This window comes from Oncorhynchus gorbuscha, linkage group LG17, assembly GCF_021184085.1.
Source record: "Oncorhynchus gorbuscha isolate QuinsamMale2020 ecotype Even-year linkage group LG17, OgorEven_v1.0, whole genome shotgun sequence".
Lineage (NCBI taxonomy): Eukaryota > Metazoa > Chordata > Actinopteri > Salmoniformes > Salmonidae > Oncorhynchus > Oncorhynchus gorbuscha.
Genome location: NC_060189.1, coordinates 56,426,955 through 56,452,273, shown reverse-complemented (window position 1 = coordinate 56,452,273; position 25,319 = coordinate 56,426,955). Strand labels below are relative to the sequence as shown.

Sequence of the window (25,319 nt, the reverse complement as noted above, 5' to 3'; positions counted from 1 at the left end):
AAAGTTGGAATAACTGTTTTAATACAGCTATTGCGAGCTATTATCAAATGTTAATGCATAAATTAAGTTTAAAGAGCCACTGAACACAGATTGGTGTGTTTTTTTCTGTTGCTCGTTAGGAAGATGAGATTTCAGTCTTGGAAGTGTGTTCCTGACCGATTCTGCATTTGGTTAATGACGTTGGTCTCCCATGAGACACTGCAGGTGCAGAAGCCTGTTTCACTTCCTCATAATCCACAGAATAAATCTAAGAACTCAAGACATCTTTCATTCATTTTTACGTTTATGCCAATGATGTTTTAGTAGTGAAATTTTACATTAAGGTATTTGGTGCAATATTTCTCAAGTAAATAATGTGTTGTCTTATGTAAACAAAGTTGGAGTTGCTGGGTAGGTCTGCCTCACTGTCTATGCTATTGGATAGACAGCAATCACTGCAGCTGTTCACCCCATGTTAGTGGGAAAATGGACAAATCGCCAAATCAAATCAAAACCCAACGTTCATTTACATGTACAGAAGTTCCAAACTCCATTTTAGACGAGACTGACTTCATGACCAACGTTATCCTATCTACAAGTTGTAGTCAATTTTGACACTAACCGTTTCGGACTCCTATCGATGCCACATAGTTTTCAAAGGGATTCGTTGCTTTTTGAAGGCAGTCGCTCTTTAATTTAGATGTATTTGGCTTTGACATCAAGAGCACATTTGTCTTTTTGTTGTTCCCTCAATCAGTAGACTGAATTAGGATGAGAAATCCAAGTGGGCGGACTATCCAGCTCCAGCCAATTAATTCATTAAACAATGTCAAGACAAGGAAGTCACTAAGGAGCCATAGAAACCATAAGTTAACAAACTGCTTCCTCGAGGACAAGAGATGAACGAACTACTTCCTCCTCGAGGACTAGAGATGAACAAACTGCTTCCTCCTCGAGGACTAGAGATGAACAAACTGCTTCCTCCTTGAGGACTAGAGATGAATAAACTGCTTCTTCCTCGAGGACTAGAGATGAACGAACTACTTCCTCCTCGAGGACTAGAGATGAATAAACTGCTTCCTCCTCGAGGACAAGAGATGAACGAACTACTTCCTCTTCGAGGACTAGAGATGAATAAACTGCTTCCTCCTCGAGGACTAGAGATGAACAAACTGCTTCCTCCTCGAGGACTAGAGATGAATAAACTGCTTCTTCCTCGAGGACTAGAGAAGAATGAACTGCTTCCTCCTCGAGGACTAGATTAACAAACTGCTTCCTCCGCGAGGATCAGAGATGAACAAATTGCTTCCTCCTCGAGGACGAGATGAACAAATGTGGAGAAAGTATGGATTGTTTGATATACTGATGCAGACGGGCAGGCCATAAGACAGAAAGATAAACGGGCAGACAGAAAGGTAGACAGATCGAGCGACAGAGTAGCTTCTCTACTCTATACGTCTCTCTAGAGTGATATACAGGTTAGTTTCTCCACTCTATATGTCTTTATAGGCCGACAGACATGTTAGTTTATCTACTCTATACGTCTCTATACGCCAATAGACAGGCTAGTTTCTCTACACATCACTATAGAGCGACAGACGGGTTAGTTTATCTACTATATACGTCTCTATAGGCAGATAGACTGGTTAGTTTCTCTACACATCACTATAGAGTGATAGACAGGTTAGTTTCTCTACAGATAGAGCGACAGACAGGTTAGTTTCTCTACACATCACTATAGAGCGACAGACGGGTTAGTTTCTCTGCACATCACTATAGAGCGACAGACGGGTTAGTTTCTCTACACATCACTATAGAGCGACAGACGGGTTAGTTTCTCTACACATCACTATAGAGCGACAGACGGGTTAGTTTCTCTACACATCACTATAGAGTGATAGACAGGTTAGTTTCTCTACACATCACTATAGAGTGATAGACAGGTTAGTTTCTCTACTCTATACGTCTTTATAGAGCGACAGACAGGTTAGTTTCTCTACACATCACTATAGAGCGACAGACGGGTTAGTTTCTCTGCACATCACTATAGAGCGACAGACGGGTTAGTTTCTCTACACATCACTATAGAGCGACAGACGGGTTAGTTTCTCTACACATCACTATAGAGCGACAGACGGGTTAGTTTCTCTACACATCACTTTAGAGCGACAGACGGTTTAGTTTCTCTACACATCACTATAGAGCGACAGACGGGTTAGTTTCTCTACACATCACTATAGAGCGACAGACGGGTTAGTTTCTCTACTCTATACGTCTCTATAGGCCAATAGACAGGCTAGTTTCTCTACACATCACTATAGAGTGACAGACGGGTTAGTTTCTCTACACATCACTATAGAGCGACAGACGGGTTAGTTTCTCTACACATCACTATAGAGTGACAGACGGGTTAGTTTCTCTACTCAATACGCCAATAGACAGGCTAGTTTCTCTACACATCACTATAGAGCGACAGACGGGTTAGTTTCTCTACACATCACTATAGAGCGACAGACGGGTTAGTTTCTCTACACATCACTATAGAGCGACAGACGGGTTAGTTTCTCTACACATCACTATAGAGTGATAGACAGGTTAGTTTCTCTACACATCACTATAGAGTGATAGACAGGTTAGTTTCTCTACTCTATACGTCTTTATAGAGCGACAGACAGGTTAGTTTCTCTACACATCACTATAGAGCGACAGACGGGTTAGTTTCTCTGCACATCACTATAGAGCGACAGACGGGTTAGTTTCTCTACACATCACTATAGAGCGACAGACGGGTTAGTTTCTCTACACATCACTATAGAGCGACAGACGGGTTAGTTTCTCTACACATCACTTTAGAGCGACAGATGGGTTAGTTTCTCTACACATCACTATAGAGCGACAGACGGGTTAGTTTCTCTACTCTATACGTCTCTATAGGCCAATAGACAGGCTAGTTTCTCTACACATCACTTTAGAGCGACAGACGGGTTAGTTTCTCTACACATCACTATAGAGCGACAGACGGGTTAGTTTCTCTACACATCACTTTAGAGCGACAGACGGGTTAGTTTCTCTACACATCACTATAGAGCGACAGACGGGTTAGTTTCTCTACTCAATACGCCAATAGACAGGCTAGTTTCTCTACACATCTCTATAGAGCGACAGACATGTTAGTTTATCTACACATCACTTTAGAGCGACAGACGGGTTAGTTTCTCTACACATCACTATAGAGTGACAGGCGGGTTAGTTTCTCTACTCTATACGTCTCTATAGGCCAATAGACAGGCTAGTTTCTCTACACATCACTTTAGAGCGACAGACGGGTTAGTTTCTCTACACATCACTATAGAGTGACAGACGGGTTAGTTTCTCTACTCAATACGCCAATAGACAGGCTAGTTTCTCTACACATCTCTATAGAGCGACAGACATGTTAGTTTATCTACACATCTCTATAGAGCGACAGACATGTTAGTTTCTCTACACATCACTATAGAGCGACAGACGGGTTAGTTTCTCTACTCTATACGTCTCTATAGGCCAATAGACAGGCTAGTTTCTCTACACATCACTATAGAGTGACAGGCAAGTTAGTTTCTCTACTCAATACGCCAATAGACAGGCTAGTTTCTCTACACATCACTATAGAGTGACAGACATGTTAGTTTCTCTACACATCACTTTAGAGCGACAGACGGGTTAGTTTCTCTACACATCACTATAGAGCGACAGACGGGTTAGTTTCTCTACTCTATACGTCTCTATAGGCCAATAGACAGGCTAGTTTCTCTACACATCTCTATAGAGCGACAGACATGTTAGTTTCTCTACACATCACTTTAGAGCGACAGACGGGTTAGTTTCTCTACACATCACTATAGAGCGACAGACGGGTTAGTTTCTCTACTCTATACGTCTCTATAGGCCAATAGACAGGCTAGTTTCTCTACACATCACTATAGAGTGACAGGCGGGTTAGTTTCTCTACTCTATACGTCTCTATAGGCCAATAGACAGGCTAGTTTCTCTACACATCACTATAGAGTGACAGGCGGGTTAGTTTCTCTACTCTATACGTCTCTATAGGCCAATAGACAGGCTAGTTTCTCTACACATCACTATAGAGTGACAGGCGGGTTAGTTTCTCTACTCTATACGTCTCTATAGGCCAATAGACAGGCTAGTTTCTCTACACATCACTATAGAGTGACAGGCGGGTTAGTTTCTCTACTCTATACGTCTCTATAGGCCAATAGACAGGCTAGTTTCTCTACACATCACTATAGAGTGACAGACGGGTTAGTTTCTCTACTCAATACGCCAATAGACAGGCTAGTTTCTCTACACATCACTATAGAGTGACAGACTGGTTAGTTTCTCTAAACATCACTATAGAGCGAGAGACGGGTTAGTTTCTCTACACATCACTATAGAGTGACAGACATGTTAGTTTATCTACTCTATACGTCTCTAGGCCGATAGACAGGTTAGTTTCTCTACTCGTCTCTATAGAGCGACAGACGGGTTAGTTTCTCTACTCGTCTCTATAGAGCGACAGACGGGTTAGTTTCTCTACTCGTCTCTATAGAGCGACAGACGGGTTAGTTTCTCTACTCGTCTCTATAGAGCGACAGACGGGTTAGTTTCTCTACTCGTCTCTATAGAGCGACAGACGGGTTAGTTTCTCTACACATCACTATAGAGCGAGAGACGGGTTAGTTTCTCTACACATCACTATAGAGTGACAGACATGTTAGTTTATCTACTCTATACGTCTCTATAGAGCGACAGACGGGTTAGTTTCTCTACACATCACTATAGTGCGAGAGACGGGTTAGTTTCTCTACACATCACTATAGAGTGACAGACGGGTTAGTTTCTCTACTCGTCTCTATAGGCCGATAGACGGGTTAGTTTCTCTACTCGTCTCTATAGAGCGACACGGGTTAGTTTCTCTATACGTCTCTATCTCTACAGGGACATGCTGTAGCCATCCTCCTAAATGGGGACCTTGGCCTGATACCATGGTCAGTCACTGACACACTGGGGATAGTGGGGACACTTGGGCAACATCCAGGTTTTCGTGACAGAGCACTGTGGACATTCCAGCCGGCATCCAGGCCATGCAGTAAATCAAGTTGGTGTAGGATACTTCTCATGGGGATTGTCACCCAGAATACCTGGACCATCTGTCACTCAGACAGGCAGTTCCACTGTAACTGCTTCACACACAGGCGTTTCAGAAGGTCTTAGAATATGTATCAGCAGCACATGCTTAGGAAGGCATCTACTGTAGGTAACTTTATGATCATAGATGGAATTAGTTAAATGATAGAATGTAACTTTCTCATTGTACTTTACATGTAATGACATTGTATCCAAGCATACTTGGTCTCTGCAATGACTTCATTATTGTCTGTCTTTTTTGTGTGTGTGCCAGGAAACCTTGCATTGAAGTCCTTCTTTTACAAAATCAAACAAGCCAACTATCAATTCCGTTCCATCTGGGATTGATGCACTTTCCCCAGCCACCTGTAGGGGCCAGTATTCAGAGGTGCCCTGGCCCTGTCCAGGTCCATACCATTACCCTCCACTTCAATGCACCAGTCATGCACCACAGCTCCAATAAGCAGCTGCCCCATATACATTTCCTCTTCCTGTTCTCCTGTTCAAATATATTAGAGCGGATCACACGCCTCATTGACTCCCCGCTCCGCTCTGATCAACTGTGCTCTGGGGATCGAGGAGCCGTTTAGAGGTACAAAAGCCTTTGCTTTAGGGAGCAGGGCTATCTGACTATTAGTCAGAAGACACTGAGCAGTTTTTTCAATCCCATCGACACTCTGAGAGAAGTAGGAGGAACTATGGACTTGCCGTTTGGCTTTGTTCGGGAACTCTATAACTTTTTTTTCTGAAAACTGCATATCTGTAAAGCGAGACTAGGTCAGTGGTAGACAGACTTACTCGTTGAAGACGAGGTCGGGGGCGAAGTAGAGCATCTGTCCGTTGGTGTGTTTGTAGGACCTCCAGCTGAGACTGAAGGAGGACAGACACATCCAAGAGTACTGGATCAGGGTGATTTGGTCCTCTATGGGCAGGCCCCGGAAACCTGGGAGAGAGAGAGGAAAATTATTGATGTGATATGTTCCTGCATGTTTGATTTGGCAATGAAAGTCCCTGACGTCCACTGTTAATGAAGGCTATTGAATTGGATCGAAGGGGGCTGATGGGAAGGGACACGGTGAGAGGTAGTGAGTCTTAAATTGAGTACAGTAGTGAATGCAGGACCAGTGACATACCTAGAGAGACACAGGTACAACAACCCATGAGGCATTCACCCAGTCTTTCCTCTCTCTCTGTCTCGTGTGTGTGTGTGTGTGTACGCATATGGCAAGGTGCCTAGCAGCACCAATATTTGTTCAGACATGAACAAACCACTGCAGAGTATTCGCCCGGTGTTGTTTTACACAAAATCCCCCAAGGCTTCTAATTATTGGCCTGTTGTCTATGTGGGCCCTTAAAAAGACAGGTGGGAAAGTTGCCAATCTCTCACTCCGACTTTATACAGAGCATTACATATGAACTCTTCCTCATTCTATAATGCAGAGTCCCGAGGATGCCAATGCTGCAACTGAAAGTGACTGATCAGAGCTTAGGTACTATTCCAGGCTTTGCATGTCAGTCGTCAGCCATGCAGCCGCTGCCAAGCCCGCGATGTGTCACGGTATCAATTCATTGTTGAATTAGTGTGTGGGTTGTATTGCTGGCTACGCCTGTGGCTTTTTTAAAAAGGACTCAAAGCTCTTGATTCAAATAACCGGCTTACTGTATGTCAATGGTGGTCCCTGGAAGAATCTATAGCTGGGTCTAAGATGATTATTAAAAGATTAACTTTTGGGTCGCCCATCAAAGTGCTTGAAGACTGAAGACACTCAACAAGTCAATAGTGTTTACAGTGACTACAGTACAGGATGCTGCACACAGCATATACTAGGCTTCCTGTGTACTGTGGCACTGGGCTGTCCAGACCAAGGCTTGTATATAGTCTACAGCAGCCATGTAGCGCAAAGCAGTCTGCCTTATTAGTGCGAGTCTTCTGGAGGTGAGTTTCTGAGCTTCTATTAGCAGAGCTAAGTCCAAATGTAAACTGAATGCAATGGAACTTTCAAAGTCAGAGAGAGTCTCCGAGAGAGAGAGAGAGAGAGAGAGAGAGAGAGAGAGAGGAGAGAGAGAGAGAGAGAGAGAGAGAGAGGGAGAGGGAGAGAGGGGGTGGTTTCCACCTACTGTGTCTGTCTTTCTATTTATATGTCCGGATACGGCAAGCAGACACCCTGGAAGAGGTATCAAATATTTGCAATACAGCGAATTAAACAGCATCTAAGAGGTACCTGTGACTGTAAGGCATCTTTTGAATATTTCACCAAAGGACAGTTTTTAGGAACTTACTCACCTCTTTAAAAAAACAAATGGTATATTAAAGTCAAATTTAGCATAAACGAGTTCAATTTACATTATTTATGAAAGGCTGATGAATGTAAATTAGCTCTGTTTCCAAATCTTAAATCTTGATTACATTTTCGCTTTAAATAGGATGCTATCGCTAATCTCATTAACGCATTGCAGAATCATTTCCTAACGAGATCGGGAAAATTTCTGCCGGATATATTCAGAAGACACAAATGTTAATAATACCACACCATGTCAAAATATGCCTGGAGTATAAAATACATGATAGTGATTTCTCCTAACAGCCAATACGCCCACTCAAGAGATTTACCCATGTCTCTGCCACCAAGCATTTAGAATGGAATGGGATCAAGTTGACTCTAGACATTTATCTGTTTCCGATGTCCCCTTCAAAGATATTACTGTATAGGAAAGGAAGATAATCCGTACTGCCCAATCCCATCCAGAACCCCCATGTCTGTCTAACCTGGAAGTAGTTTGGCCTCCACCAAAGCCATCAAAGATATTAGAAATAAAAGAAAGATACTGTATCTCACTCTAACCTGGAAGTACTTTGGCCCACTTGACCACGCGGATCATCTGTTTCCCAGCCAGCTGGTTGAGGCTGGACAGCAGGTGGTCGGTGGTGTCAGGCTGGGTGTTGTCGTAGCCCGCAAACACCACCTCTGGCTCAATCAGCTCCAACACGCTGCAGATGGAGGGGGGCAAGTAGGGGGTCACCAGCCCACCTCCAGGGCCGTGGGGCACCAGGGCATTAGTGGGGCTGGTGCTCAGCTCCTTCTCTCCCGAGGACAAGTACCCCCCTCCACCTCCAGATCCAGGGCACGTCTGCCCCCCCTCCTTGGTGGGGGTCGAGTCTTCGTTCACACCCTTCAGCTTGCCTAGCTTCTTAGACTTCCGCGCTGTAGGGAGGAAGAGAGAATGACGCTCCAATTTAAAGTACAACTTACCATGATGTTTCTGCATTGTGTTGTTTCAAAATGTTCTGTTGACAGGAGAGCATGTAAAGTGTACCTACTGAAGTAACTACAAATATTCAAGCTGAATTTGAGCTTAACTTTGTTTGGCAATTGTTGGACTTTTGGAAGCTAAGTGTCATTTTGACCATTCCACAAGGCAGTGCACAATTGGCCCAGCATTGTCAGGGTTAGGGGAGGGTGTGGCTGGGGTAGGCCGTCATTGTAAAATAAGAATTTGTTCTAAACTGACTTGCCTAGTTAAATAAAGGTTCAATAAAATATTCTATCGGCACTTCTGTCCGATGTAGTAGTGCTCAAGATATCCTAACAGAAGTGTTTTCTGCCTCTCCAGGGACATTGTAACTTTGAGGGAAAGTATGTTAGGAAGTGAATCAGGATTTGGAGACTGTCCACCTTTGACAAAGTACAGTAAGGAAGACATTTGTTCTGTATATTGCAATAGCGGTAAAACGGAAAACCTTTCTTGCTGTATAAGCAAGTCTATTTTGGTTCCCAGGCCGTATCCAAACTCTGTATCACACGTTAATATTGGCCTGCAAACTGTACTTGGCTGTGGATTCTGTAATGATACAGAACATCTCAAAGTAGCAGCAATTTGACTCCACACACTAACCCTCAACTTTGTTGTTTTTACGGTTCTACAACCAGTCGGGCACCAACATATTTCTCAGGTTCCTGCCATTGAACCCGCCTATGATCAGACTAGGAATCTGATTGGCCGCTCATCAATAATAGCCGTTAGTCCTAGAAAGCTCCCATTTCCTTGGAATAGGGTGTTATTTCGGATGCATTGGTTCAGATTTAGGATATCTGGCATTTATGATTCCGTACCTCCGAGATTCATCCCGGCTTGGAGACACTTCCGTACTCGACAGGCCGGACAGTTTTTCCTCCGGATCTTATCGATGATACAGTCATTTCTTCCGGCACACAGGTAGTTGTGCTGGCCTTAACACACACACAGACAGGAAGACAGGAAGTTTAATAGTGAGCCAAACTCTGAGAGACAAGACAGCAGGAAGCTGAAACATATGGAGGACAATAGGATAACTTACAGATGTAGGATCTTAATTTGATCACCCTATTGCAGGAAAACGTTGTGTACTTCACGTTTAAAAATTCTTCTGAAGTTATTTAGACTTTGACACTTCAGACTTGATTTTCCCTTATGAACAACTTATCAACCCCTTCAAAAATGTCCACTAATTATCATCAACATAATCGTTGACATATCCTGTTAGCGGGATTATTTTCCTGCTGTAGCAAAATGGCTCAAATTAAGATCCTACATCTGTACTCAAATGCATTGGAGTGTTTCCATAATATACTGTAACAACCTAAAATTCCAAGAAATCTTGATACCTTAAGCCATTGTACACAGACATATACAGTACATATACTGAGGACTTCCTCAACTGGCCAGTATGGTCTCGTGTCGGTCTCTCTCTGACTAGTGCCTGGGCTGCTCCAGTCTCTGACAGTGACGCTAACAGGCAGAGAATCCCCCTCTTCCTCCCTGCCTAGCCCACAGCTAAACCAAATGATCTCCTGTTTCAGAGAGCCAGCTTCCGCGCCACTGGACCAGCACTGTACCTCTCCTCCTCCTCTTCCTCTCCTCTATTCACCCCTCTTCTTTTCCTCTCTACACGTCCGCCAGCCTCAGAGTACCACACGCGCCCACCCACACATTCGTTCCTCAGGCCAGGGACGGCCAGGTTAGTGCGCCTCGACTGCTCCACGGAAGCTACACAAACACTGTGATTGTCTCACACACACACACACACACTGACCTGAGCTATGGCCCAAAAACCTTCACTATGGTATGTCACAGCCACAGGAAGTGGCCAAGCAAGATGCACAGAGTACAGCCAGAAAACAGGATACAGTGACATAGTTCATTACATTTCATCTGATGTTGACAAAGTCGGAGTGTCGACAAAGTCGGGAGTGTCTACGTAAATCGGGGTGTGCGTACGTGCCACAGGAGGTTGTTGGGACCTTAATTGGGGAGGACAGGCTCGTGGTAATGGCTGCAGCGGAATCAGTGGAATGGTATCAAACACATGGTTTCCAGGTGTTTGATGCTGTTCCATTTGCTCCAGTTCAGCCATTATTATGAGCCGTCCTCCCCTCGGCAGGCTCCACTGGTACATGCATGTGTGTTTCTGTGTGAGAGTGCCTACTGTACGTGCGTACCTGCATGCATACTCGTTTCTGAGCATGTGTGTGGGAGTGTTGGCATGCAAGCGTATTGCTGCATTGGCCTTCTGTGTGCATGCATGCATGACTGTGCGTCAATGTACAGTATGTGTGACCGTGTGTGTGTGTGTGTGTGTGTGTGTGTGTGTGTGTGTGTGTGTGTGTGTGTGTGTGTGTGTGTGTGTGTGTGTGTGTGTGTGTGTGTGAAGCTGCACAGTGTGTGTGTAGTCTGATCTCTGCCAGGGGAAAGTGGAGGGGAGGGGGGAGAGGAGATAGGAGAAGAGAGTGGAAGGGAGGAGAGGAGGGAAGGGAGGAGAGGCAGCAGCTGTAGCTAGGTCTAGCTCCCTCCAGTCCTCCACTATTTCTGTCTATATCACATGACTCTTACATAAGCCCATTTTTCTTGCTCTAAAAAACAGTAAACTGCGACACAGGAAACGCACAACGCTAACCCCACCCCCCCTCCTGCCCTCTTCCCGCCCCCTCACTGGATGGTTCAGACTCTGAATAAAGGAAAACTTGTCTTGGAGCCCTTCTATCCAGTGTCCAGCTCATCCCATGAATCCTGTTAATCATGGTCAGAAAGTTACACACTCCAAATTGTGTGTGTACATGTACAGTATTTAGTTTGTTCCTGTATGTATTGGTGGGTGAGTGTGGATTTTATGTTTCTCAACATTTACAAAAGGTGTGTTTGCTGATATGTGATGAATCCCTTTTCCAGGGATTTTGCTCCGTACACTTTATATGAACCGGACAAATATTGCTTATCCTCATCGGCTCTACAGAGAATCTATTTGTTCACATAATTAAAAACTCAACTTACTACAATAGATTTCCCCATTTCCAGATTCATCACCTAGTCCACTAAAATAAATATGAAGATGGCTGCCATCTAATCGGCTCTTAACCAACCAGGCTATTTTGTTAGTAACTTGTTTTGTACATAATGTTGCTGGTACTGTCTCTTATGACCGAAAAGAGCTTTTGGACATCTGAACTGCGATTACTCACCTCAGATTAGACAAAGAGTTTTTCTTGAGTCGGACAGGAGGGAGATACTACAGACACCCGACCAGGCCCAGCTTTCGCTGGAGAAGGAAACGGAGATTTTGCGGAAAAGATCAGGGTGCCTTGTGAAGATCAGGCAAGGAGTAGCTAATCTGCCTTTGCCTTCCGTCCTGCCAGCTAATGTTCAATCGCTGGGGAAAAAATGGGACGAACTGAAAGCGGGTATATTCTACCAACGGGACATTAAAAACTGTAATATCTTATGTTTCACGGAGTCGTGGCTGAACGACGACATTAAGAACATACAGCTGGTGGGATATACACTCTATCGACAGGATTTAACAGCAGACTCTGGTAAGACACAGGGCGGGAGCCTATGCATATATGTAAACAACAGCTGGTGCACGATATCTAAGGAAGTCTCAAGGTTTTACTCGCCTGAGGTAGAGTATCTCATGATAACCTGTAGACCACACTATCTACCTACAGAGTTTTCATCTGTATTTGTTGTAGCTGTCTACATACCACCACAGACCGATGCTGGCACGAAAACCGCACTCAATGAGCTGTGTACCGCCATAAGCTAACAGGAAAACGCTCATCCAGAGGCGGAGCTCCTAGTGGCCAGGGACTTTAATGCAGGGAAACTTAAATCAGTTTTACCTCATTTCTATCAGCATGATAAATGTGCAACCAGAGGGAGAAAAAAAAATCTAGATCCCTTTACTCCACACACAGAGACGTGTACAAAGCTCTCCCTCACCCTCCATTTGGCAAATTTGACCATAATTCCATCCTCCTGATTCCTGCTTACAAGAAAAAAGCATGAAGCACCAGTGATTCAGTAAAAAAAAGTGGTCCGACGAAGCAGATGCTAAACTACAGGACTGTTTTGCTAGCACAGACTGGAATATGTTCCGGGATTCTTCCGATGGCATTGAGTACACCACATCAGTCACTGGCTTTATCAATAAGTTTATCAAGGACGTCGTCCCCACAGTGCCTGTATGTACATACCCCAACCAGAAGCCATGGATTACATTCGTACAGAGCTAAAGGGTAGAGCTGCCATTTTCAAGGAGCGGATACTCTAACTCTGAAGCTTATAAGAAATCCCGCTATGCCCTCTGACGAACAATCAAACAGGCAAAGCGTCAATACAGGACTAAGATCGAATCGTACTACACTGGCTCCGACACTTGTCGGATGTGGCAGGGCTTGCAAACTATTACAGACTACAAAGGGAAGCACAACTGAGAGCTGCCCAGTGGCATGAGCCTATCAGACGAGCTAAATAACTTTATATGCTCTCTTCGAGGCAAGTGACACTGAAACATGCATGAGAGCACCAGCTGTACCGAAAGACTGTGTGATCATGCTCTCAGTAGCCAATGTGAGTAAGACCTTTAAACAGGTCAACATTCACAAGGCTGCAGGGCCAGACGGATTACCAGGACGTGTACTCTGAGCATGCACTAACCAACTGGCAAGTGTCTTCATTGACATTTTCAACCATAGTCCCTGTGCTCAAGAACACTAAGGTAACCTGCCTAAATGACTACCGACCCGTAGCACTCACGTCTAGCCATGAAATGCTTTGAAAGGCTGGTCATGGGTCACATCAACAACATTGTCCCAGAAACCCTAGACCCACTCCAATTTGCATACCGCACCAACAGATCCACAGATGATGCAATCTTTACTTCACTGCCCTTTCGCACCTGGACAAAAGTAACACCTATGTGAGAATGCTATTCATTGACTACAGCTCAGCGTTCAACACCATAGTGCCCTCAAAGCTCATCACTAAGCTAAGGACCCTGGGACTAAACACCTCCCTCTGCAACTGGATCCTGAACTTGCTGACGGACCGCCCCCAGGTAGTAAGGGTAGGTAACAACACATCCTCCACGCTGATCCTCACCACAGTGCCCCTCAGGGGTGCGTGCTCAGTCCCCTCCTGTACTCCCTGTTCACTCATGACTGCACTGCCAGGCACGACTCCAACACCATCATTAAGCTGATGACACAACAGTGGTAGGCCTGATCACCGACAATGATGAGACAGCCTATAGAGAAGAGGTCAGAGACTTGATCGTGTGGTGCTGGGACAACAACCTTTCCTTCAATGTGATCAAGACAAAGGAGATGATTGTGGACTACAGGAAAAGGAGGACCGAGCACGCCCCCATTATCATCGACGGGGCTGTTGTGGAGCAGGTTGAGAGCTTCAAGTTTCTTGGTGTCCACATCAACAACAAACTAACATAGTCCAAGCACACCAAGACAGTTGTGAAGAGGGCACGACAAAACCTATTCCCCCTCAGGAGACTGAAAAGATTTGGCATGGGTCCTCAGATCCTCAAAAGGTTCCACAGCTGCACCATCGAGTATCCTGACTGATTGTATCACTGCCTGGTATGGCAACTGCTTGGCCTCCGACCGCAAGGCACTACAGAGGGTAGTGCGCACGGCCCAGTACATCACCGGGGCCAAGCTTCCTGCCATCCAGGACCTCTATACCAGGCGGTGTCAGAGGAAGACCCTAAAAATTGTCAGACTCCAGCCACCCTAGTCATGAACTGTTCTTTCTGCTACTGCACGACAAGTGGTTCTGGAGCACCAAGTCTAAGTCCAAGAGCCTTCTAAACAGCTTCTACCCCCAAGCCATAAGACTCCTGAACATGTAATCAAATGGCTACTCAGACCATTTGCATTGCCCCCCCTCTTCTACGCTGCTGCTACTCTCTGTTACTATCTATGCATAGTCACTTTATTAACTCTACCTCCATGTACATATTACCTCAATTACCTCTATACCGGTGTCCCAGCACATTGATTCTGTACCGGTAGCCCCTGTATATAGCCCCGCTATTGTTATTTACTGCTGCTCAGCAGCGTAGCCTAGTGGTTAGAGCGTTGGACTAGTAACCAGAAGGTTGTGAGTTCAAACCCCCGAGCTGACAAGGTACAAATCTGTCGTTCTGCCCCTGAACAGGCAGTTAACCCACTGTTCCCAGGCCGTCATTGAAAATAAGAATGTGTTCTTAACTGACTTGCCTGGTTAAATAAAGGTAAAATAAAAAAATATATAAAAAAAATACTTACTTTTTTTGGTCTTTAAAAAAAAAAGCATTCTTGGTTAAGGGTTTTTAAGTAAGCATTTCACTGTAAGGTCTACTGTTGTATTTGGCACATGTGACAAATACAAATAGATTTGATTTAATCCAAGAAACCATTGCCTCTATTTGTACTCCATAGAAGCATTCTGAGAATGTGAATGTGCACTGATGGACATGGTGGACCATTATTACATCATCATGTTTTCATATACCAGGGAACAGATCAAATCAACATTATACTTTTTATAATGATACCAAAAACACATTTTGTACATAGTTTCCTTCCTATAATACTATACTTTAATACAATATAAAATCTCCTGCAATCATCTTAAAAGGGCTACGGCTACATTACTACCGTAAATGCTCAACCAGCTCTAGTAGAGAGAACTCCATTACATTACATGGCAACCGAGGGAGTTCCTGAACGGACTCCATTAATGTCTCTTTTTCGCTGCATTTGTGACATCAACATCTGGCAACCGGCCTATGAGCAGACCCTGTCTGTCAACTGGAGCATAAAACCGCTATGGGGATATTACTATGTGGGGAATACTATGTCTCCCTATGGGAGACCCTTTTGAACAACTCTTTATTTTATTTTTTTGGCCGGGGTTGCCAGATACTGAGAATGTCCTTGAAAGAAGAGTCTGAGAGGCCCATGTCCTTCACAGATTCAGGTTTAGGCCATACAGTATTGCAGCCTTTAAGCAGTTCCTATTTAAATAGTCTGAACTTGAGACCGTGGCTCGTGTTTCGTGGTCATAGGTTTGATATCTGTCCCGCATTGAGTGTAGAGGCGTTGTCTAAGACACTTGTGTCATTAGGCTAGGCTATATTTAGTGTTTACCGAGTGTCACATGCACACACGACGACAACGGAGATCCTGCCAGTGGTCTATTCTAGCCAGGCAATGTCTTCAACCACACATCCAACACATTTAACATAGGCCACCTTGGCTGCATACAGCTGTGTAACGACTGTTGTTGTTGGATTAAGGCAGTCGGCTCCTAAATGACTTTCACCAGATAAAACGAACAAAACGCTGGAGAGTTTGACACAGGCTCAGAATGAAAAGCACTCATTTGTTTTCAATGACGACATCTGTCAGAGTGGTATTTTTCAACAGAAGTTCTCAACACGTTCCTATTACATTCATGGTACACCTTGAAGTCATTCAAACACACACACTCTATACATTTTGTATTCAAAGAGAGGGAATAGGCACCCATCAACCAAGTTGATCTGGGTTTCCCATCTACTCCCCTATTATCTCAAACGTCTGTTATTTTACCCCAGGCTCACAGCCTTGCATGTCTCCATGGTCATTATTCTCTCACCGGGACATTCTAATGTGGTTTTATTTCAACATGAAGGTATAGTCCCCATTCTAATGTGGTTTTATTTCAACATGAAGGTATAGTCTATATCAAGTCCCCATTCTAATGTGGTTTTATTTCAACATGAAGGTATAGTCCCCATTCTAATGAGGCTTTATTTCAACATGAAGGTATAGTCCCCATTCTAATGTGGTTTTATTTCAACATGAAGGTATAGTCCCCATTCTAATGTGGTTTTATTTCAACATGAAGGTATAGTCCCCATTCTAATGTGGTTTTATTTCAACATGAAGGTATAGTCCCCATTCTAATGAGGCTTTATTTCAACATGAAGGTATAGTCCCCATTCTAATGTGGTTTTATTTCAACATGAAGGTATAGTCCCCATTCTAATGAGGCTTTATTTCAACATGAAGGTATAGTCCCCATTCTAATGTGGTTTTATTTCAACATGAAGGTATAGTCCCCATTCTAATGTGGTTTTATTCTTTATTTCAACATGAAGGTATAGTCCCCATTCTAATGAGGCTTTATTTCAACATGAAGGTATAGTCCCCATTCTAATGTGGTTTTATTTCAACATGAAGGTATAGTCCCCATTCTAATGTGGTTTTATTTCAACATGAAGGTATAGTCCCTGTGAAGGTATAGTCCCCATTCTAATGTGGTTTTATTTCAACATGAAGGTATAGTCCCCATTCTAATGTGGTTTTATTTCAACATGAAGGTATAGTCCCCCCCATTCTAATGTGGTTTTATTTCAACATGAAGGTATAGTCCCCATTCTAATGAGGCTTTATTTCAACATGAAGGTATAGTCCCCATTCTAATGTGGTTTTATTTCAACATGAAGGTACAGTCCCCAATCTAATGTGGTTTTATTTCAACATGAAGGTATAGTCCCCATTCTAATGTGGTTTTATTTCAACATGAAGGTATAGTCCCCATTCTAATGAGGCTTTATTTCAACATGAAGGTATAGTCCCCATTCTAATGTGGTTTTATTTCAACATGAAGGTATAGTCTATACCTGTGAAGGTATAGTCCCCATTCTAATGAGGCTTTATTTCAACATGAAGGTATAGTCCCCATTCTAATGTGGTTTTATTTCAACATGAAGGTATAGTCCCCATTCTAATGTGGTTTTATTTCAACATGAAGGTATAGTCCCCATTCTAATGTGGTTTTATTTCAACATGAAGGTATAGTCTATACCTGTGAAGGTATAGTCCCCATTCTAATGAGGCTTTATTTCAACATGAAGGTATAGTCCCCATTCTAATGTGGTTTTATTTCAACATGAAGGTATAGTCCCCATTCTAATGTGGTTTTATTTCAACATGAAGGTATAGTCTATACCTGTGAAGGTATAGTCCCCATTCTAATGTGGTTTTATTTCAACATGAAGGTATAGTCCCCATTCTAATGTGGTTTTATTTCAACATGAAGGTATAGTCTATACCTGTGAAGGTATAGTCCCCATTCTAATGAGGCTTTATTTCAACATGAAGGTATAGTCTATATCAAGTCCCCATTCTAATGTGGTTTTATTTCAACATGAAGGTATAGTCCCCATTCTAATGTGGTTTTATTTCAACATGAAGGTATAGTCTATACCTGTGAAGGTATAGTCCCCATTCTAATGTGGTTTTATTTCAACATGAAGGTATAGTCCCCATTCTAATGTGGTTTTATTTCATCATGAAGGTATAGTCCCCATTCTAATGAGGTTTTATTTCAACATGAAGGTATAGTCTATACCTGTGAAGGTATAGTCCCCATTCTAATGAGGCTTTATTTCAACATGAAGGTATAGTCTATACCTGTGAAGGTATAGTCCCCATTCTAATGTGGTTTTATTTCAACATGAAGGTATAGTCCCCATTCTAATGTGGTTTTATTTCAACATGAAGGTATAGTCTATACCTGTGAAGGTATAGTCCCCATTCTAATGAGGCTTTATTTCAACATGAAGGTATAGTCTATACCTGTGAAGGTATAGTCCCCATTCTAATGTGGCTTTATTTCAACATGAAGGTATAGTCCCCATTCTAATGAGGCTTTATTTCAACATGAAGGTATAGTCTATACCTGTGAAGGTATAGTCCCCATTCTAATGAGGCTTTATTTCAACATGAAGGTATAGTCTATACCTGTGAAGGTATAGTCCCCATTCTAATGAGGCTTTATTTCAACATGAAGGTATAGTCCCCATTCTAATGAGGCTTTATTTCAACATGAAGGTATAGTCTATACCTGTGAAGGTATAGTCCCCATTCTAATGAGGCTTTATTTCAACATGAAGGTATAGTCCCCATTCTAATGAGGCTTTATTTCAACATGAAGGTATAGTCTATACCTGTGAAGGTATAGTCCCCATTCTTTAACCTACCTCTCCATCCTTCCCTCTCACACACACATCTAGTGGCCGATGTTCTCTTGGACCTCCATCATTTGATTTATTAGGGTCCCCATTAGTCAACGCCAGTGGTGACAGCTAGTCTTACTGGGGTCCAACACATAGCGAAAAAGACATTACAGACAAATACTTTACAATTGACATTTAAAAACATGAACATCAAAGACAATATATTTGATTTCTATTCGGAAGGAAGGAGCAGCGTTCTTTTATAGAGCAGTTTTGAAAATAAACATTTCCGGCAGTGGGCCAAAACAAAAGTGACTTCTCTTCCAAATAAAACAAATCAGAAAGTGCTTCATTACCTGTTTCTGGGGCTAATAGTTACACATATACAACCCTCTTGGATTTCCCAACTGCCCTGTCTGTCACAGCAGTGTGCGCATGATTTACAGATTTTATAAAGTCACTGACCTGACTCACCGCCTATCCTAAAGGTTAACCCAGTAACCACGGCAACCACATCCTGCCCCTACAGGTTGAACTTCCCGCTTTACCACGACAACCACAGTGCTTAGTCACTCTAAAGGAATTATACCATTTGTGACGCAATAAATCAACAGTCTATGTAATGACATGCAATACTGTAGGTGTAGGATAATTGGCACACCTGCATATTTAGCATAATATAGACCTACGCAATTTAATCTGGCTTGGTGTAGTAGGTACAGTCATACAACTTTAATTTCAGTCATAACACGCACAAAAAAAACATTTTCTTCAAAAACGTTCTGCAAAGCACAGTCACAACACCAATACACACATCAACAGTACACACACTTACCCCCACACCACAACTGTATCAACACTGCTCCTGCGCATATCAACCACAAACCAATGAGCCAGTGATAACATTGATAAAGCCCATCTGATTGGCCTGGCGGTGTTATTTGGTTAAACACTTAAGGTGTATCCTACCCAGCGACCCAGTGCTCGGAACCCTCTTTGCATTGATGTCAAAGAACAAAGATATCAGCTTGGAAGAGGAAGTAGATGGGTGGTAATTGAGGCCTTTAGTGCCGCGGGGCAACGAGGGCATGAGTGGCTCCACACACACACACACATATCTACATGGGTCATCTCAGGTCAGGTTGAGTTAAGGACACAGGAAACACGGAGGGACCGGTCGGTCTGTTGGCTAGATATTAACTGGCACTCACGGTTACGATACATCCGCATAGCACTGCCATAGGTCTATTATACAATGGACTAGGACTGCTCTAAGACTACTGCCTACTATTCATCTAAACTGCAAAATACTAGAATGAACCAATTAATAGTAACTGGCAACTGCTGATACTGTAGGCTCATTTGGGTCTGGAGCTGGACAAGTTGAAGGCCAGCCGTAGGTCTACATCCACGTAGCACTGTTTATAAGGCCTACACGATAAACCAGGACTGCTGCTAAGGTGACTAGCATTCAGAGCATAGACAATAGTTGAATGAACCCTGGGTAACCCTGGTACTTGGCCTACTTACTCATGTTGCTAAACCAATTACTATAATCTGCAAAAAAAGATATAGTATTCAGGCCTAGTGTTTTATCAATGCATCATCCACAGCTGTTGTTGCCTGCAACATTTAATTAATACAACTGTGGTGTGAAAGGGTTCGGCTTCCATTAAATGACACAATTACTTTTAATTATCTAGCATAATTACTAGAGGCTTAAGGAAATTCTGCACCGTCAGTCAGTCACTGTCTGGCCTTGTTCACTAATTACGTTGACAGTCGTTAATGGGGTCAAGGGGAGGGCACTGTCGTCATGGATTATATAGGTGTCTATAGGCTCTAATACAGGTGCATGATCAAAAACTGCTTTCACTGGGTGTTTTGGTAACTTGAATTTCTTGTGGCCAGACTAGGTAAATATAAATGTTAAGAGCATCTGACCTACAGTAATTAGGCAAGATTTTAGTTCTGGGTTTACCGGGATTAAGGTAACCTTAACGAAGTGGGTCAAACACAACCTAAGAGGTGGTCTTAATGACTTCCTGTTAGTTTATGTAATATCGTTACTATGGATTAGATTGGATTAGATTGGATTAGATTGGATTAGATTGCTATAATGCCTGCTTTGATACAATCCATGATTGCTTACTTCACCTTACATTAAAGGGACCAGTGGTGTTCATTGTATGGTACAACTTGGATAAATATGCAATTTTGGAACACCATGCTTATTGTTATTCTGCATATAGCATGACTAATTCATATAAAATATATCAGAGTAGTCAAAGGACATCACATCTCTATAAAATGTGAAAATGCATATAGCGTGATTGTAATAAATATACATTACATCAATGTATGTTTACTGTAAGTCTGATAGAAGGACATGTATGCCATTCGTCTGAGAGGGACTGAGACGGGGACTGAGTCTAATAAATGGCTGGGTTTCAGATGCTGTTATATGAGACAACCTGAGACACCCAGCCCAGCTGTCAGTAAAAATATAAACCATCTGATTGGAGCACGGACCTGCCAGTCAAAATATAAATCATCTGATTGGAGCACAGACCGGTCAGTCAAAATATAAACCATCTGATTGGAGCACGGACCTGCCAGTCAACTCATAAACAGTACCATTCGTGTCCTCAGATGAACTTTTCAACTGATGCCCGAAGAGAGACAGAGAGAAAGAATGAGAGGGAAAGTTAGAGAGGGAGAACTTTACATCAGTGTAATGCTAACCATCCCTGTGCCACATACTGTAATAATATACACAGATAGCCTGTAACACGGTTGAACGGGTTCACAGTAGACCTTTGAGTTCAATAAAGTAAAAGCCAGTAAAGTAATAAGTCAAGGAATAAAGGAACTGTACTGAATATTATTAAACAGAACGGTATGCCAAACCACTGATGACATGTGAATAATAAGCTCGCAGCACTCAACAGTTAGTCTTACAGACCAGAAAGGGGATGTGTCCCAAATGGCACCCTATTTATTTTAGTGCACTAGTTCTGACCAGAGCCCTGTGCACTGTTTAGGAAATAGGGTGCCGTTTGAGACGCAAGCCCAGAGCAGCAGTCCACATGGAGTGGTTTACAGAGCCCAGCTGTCTTGTATCAACACACTGTCTCTGGGATGACTTCAGGGATAGGGTAGGGATAAGGGAGGGGAGGGATGGGTAGTGGAGGGGAGGCTTTGGGGGAGGGGGTAGTAGAGACTAGTTCAATATGTGAAGATGCTTGGCTTGGAAAGGTACTATATCCACACTGGGATAGGGTAGGGATAAGGGAGGGGAGGGATAGGGGGTGGGTAGTGGAGGGGAGGGGGTAGTAGAGACTAGTTCAATATGTGAAGATGCTTGGCTTGGAAAGGTACTATATCCACACTGGGATAGGGTAGGGATAAGGGAGGGGGTAGTAGAGACCCTTGGCTTGGAAAGGTACTATATCCACACTGGGATAGGGTAGGGATAAGGGAGGGGGTAGTAGAGACCCTTGGCTAGGAAATGTACTATATCCACACTGGGATAGGGTAGGGATAAGGGAGGGGGTAGTAGAGACCCGTGGCTAGGAAAGGTACTATATCCACACTGGGATAGGGTAGGGATAAGGGAGGGGGTAGTAGAGACCCTTGGCTAGGAAAGGTACTATATCCACACTGGGATAGGGTAGGGATAAGGGAGGGGGTAGTAGAGACCCTTGGCTTGGAAAGGTACTATATGCACACTGGAATAGGGTAGGGATAAGGGAGGGGGTAGTAGAGACCCTTGGCTAGGAAAGGTACTATATCCACACTGGGATAGGGTAGGGATAAAGGAGGGGGTAGTAGAGACCCTTGGCTAGGAAAGGTACTATATCCACACTTTTCTAACCGCTTTTATATACATTTTCAATTCAAGTCACGTACAAAACCAAATTCCTACGTGAGGTAACAGAGACTACAGTAAGCCTGAACAGTTAGTTTTGTAGGTACTGTATGAGGTGAAACAACGACCAACAAGGCTCAGAAATGAATGATAATTTGTCTACAACTTTATAGGAGATAATGATTCTACAGCAATACCTCTGGGTGTTATTCATAAGCCCCCGTAACCCTTTCCATTTAGCAACAGCTGCTAAGCTCAATAAATGATGCCTTGTGCTCAGCTACACAGAGAAGGCTATTTGTCATATCAGCTAAATGTATATAAAAAGTCAAACGAACGAGTATTAAAATGCATACAACGTTATTCTCTAAATTACAATGGAATATTTATTAATTGAAATGAGAGATCTTTAAGGGAACAGTTAGTGGGCGAACATTTCCGTAAAGGAATTACACATCATCTGGTTTCAGTCTGGTGGGAGGCAACATGGAGTGGAAAGGGACAACTGTACAACTGAATGCATTCAAAGAGAGGTGTGGGTGGGGGGCTGCCTTAATTGACAACCACATCATCAGTGCCTGGGGAACAGTGGGTTAACGACCTTGCTCAGGGGCAGAACGACAGATTTTTGACCTTGTCAGCTCGGGGATTCGATCCATCATCCTTTCGGTTACTTGGCCCAAGAGGTGTACAGTGCCTTGCGAAAGTATTCGTGATTACAGCTGTAAGTCGCTTGGGGTATGTCTCTATCAGTTTTGCACATCGAGAGACTGAAATTTTTCCCCATTCCTCCTTGCAAAACAGCTCGAGCTCAGTGAGGTTGGATGGAGAGCATTTGTGAACAGCAGTTTTCAGTTCTTTCCACAGATTCTCGATTGGATTCAGGTCTGGACTTTAACTTGGCCATTCTAACACCTGGATATGTTTATTTTTGAACCATTCCATTGTAGATTTTGCTTTATGTTTTGGATCATTGTCTTGTTGGAAGACAAATCGCCGTCCCAGTCTCAGGTCTTTTGCAGACTCCATCAGGTTTTCTTCCAGAATGGTCCTGTATTCTCCATCCATCTTCCCATCAATTTTAACCATCTTCCCTGTCCCTGCTGAAGAAAAGCAGGCCCAAACCATGCTGCTGCACCACCATGTTTGACAGTGGGGATGGTGTGTTCAGGGTGATGAGCTGTGTTGCTTTTACGCCAAACATAACGTTTTGCATTGTTGCCAAAAAATTCAATTTTGGTTTCATCTGACCAGAGCACCTTCTTCCACATGTTTGGTGTGTCTCCCAGGTGGCCTGTGGCAAACTTTAAACGACACTTTTTATGGATATCTTTAAGAAATGGCTTTCTTCTTGCCACTCTTCCATAAAGGCCAGATTTGTGCAATATACGACTGATTGTTGTCCTATGGACAGAGTCTCCCACCTCAGCTGTAGATCTCTGCAGTTCATCCAGAGTGATCATGGGCCTCTTGGCTGCATCTCTGATCAGTTTTCTCCTTGTATGAGCTGAAAGTTTAGAGGGACGGCCAGGTCTTGGTGGTTTGCAGTGGTCTGATACTCCTTCCATTTCAATATTATCGCTTGCACAGTGCTCCTTGGGATGTTTAAAGCTTGGGAAATCTTTTTGTATCCAAATCCGGCTTTAAACTTCTTCACAACAGTATCTCGGACCTGCCTGGTGTGTTCCTTGTTCTTCATGATGCTCTCTGCGCTTTTAACGGACCTCTGAGACTATCACAGTGCAGGTGCATTTATACGGAGACTTGATTACACACAGGTGGATTGTATTTATTGTATTTATCATCATTAGTCATTTAGGTCAACATTGGATCATTCAGAGATCCTCACTGAACTTCTGGAGAGAGTTTGCTGCACTGAAAGTAAAGGGGCTGAATAATTTTGCACGCCCAATTTTTCAGTTTTTGATTTGTTAAAAAAGTTGGAAATATCCAATAAATGTCCTTCCACTTCATGATTGTGTCCCACTTGTTGTTGATTCTTCACAAAAAAATACAGTTTTAGATCTTTATGTTTGAAGCCTGAAATGTGGCAAAAGGTCGCAAAGTTCAAGGGGGCCGAATACTTTCGCAAGGCACTGTATATACTGTATATGAAAATTCCATTGAGATCAGAGTGGTATACTGTTCAGCTGACCACAGTTTAAAGCTACACTTGCCAAACCACCAAAAACTACCATTCACACAAACCCAGTCCATACCTAGTTGACGTCTAACCCAAAATGATAACCTGAATTATAGATTATATTCCAGTTCCTTCCACTACTCACAGTGGTCCTTTGTACAGTATCACCTAATCCTATGGTTATTGCCAAAGCCAAACAAAGAGATCTGAGACCAGCCTATAGACTACTCGACTTTGTCATTGAGAGGAAGTGGCCCCTCCCTAGTACACAGGATTTTACTGTGAGCTGACGATGAGTAAAGAATACTAACTAGCTGTGGGTTGTAAATGGGTCTGAGACTCTGAGTCTGTAGCTGGGTCTAATGGGCGGAGGCGGTAGGAGACCGTCGTGCCTGTGAGGCAGCTGGGGGGCGCCTTGACAGAAATGAAACATGGATTATTTCTCCCGTTGTATTGACGTTGTTCTGCAGTCTCCTCTCATAGCTCATTATCAGACTCACAGAGGCCAGTTTTATCACATTGAGGAAGAGGAGGAGAGAGGACGAGGGGAAGGAGGAGAGAGGGGGAGGAGGAGAACGAGAACGTCTCCTCACGTCCTACTTACACCTATCCGGAGCTCGGTGCTGACACATCACTTTAGTTTTCTTTCTCTCGCTCTTGTTCCCTCTCTCTCGCTTACTTTCTCTCTCAGCTCCTCCTCTCTGCGTCTGTCTGTCTCCCCCTCTCGCTCTCTCTCTCTCTCTCTCATTATTTCTGTCTGCCTCATTCTCTCACTCCCCCTCCCTTCTATGTCTGTTTCTCTGCCCTCTGTCTCTCTTTTGCAATTCCCCTGTCTT

General features: G+C 43.3%; 1 protein-coding gene across 4 annotated transcripts in view; it reads right to left on the bottom strand.

Annotated features, from left to right (window-relative positions):
- The window catches only part of LOC124001783 (mineralocorticoid receptor-like), a 99,310-nt gene that overhangs the window by 15,306 nt on the left and 58,685 nt on the right, over positions 1-25,319 (bottom strand). For all 4 annotated transcript variants that reach the window (XM_046308844.1, XM_046308843.1, XM_046308846.1 and 1 more), the window contains exons 4-6: positions 9,261-9,377; positions 7,992-8,351; positions 5,947-6,091 (exon numbers count right to left, since the gene is read on the bottom strand). In XM_046308844.1, coding sequence (XP_046164800.1) covers positions 5,947-6,091; positions 7,992-8,351; positions 9,261-9,377 — 622 coding nt within the window. The remainder of the gene's footprint in view (positions 1-5,946; positions 6,092-7,991; positions 8,352-9,260; positions 9,378-25,319) is intronic.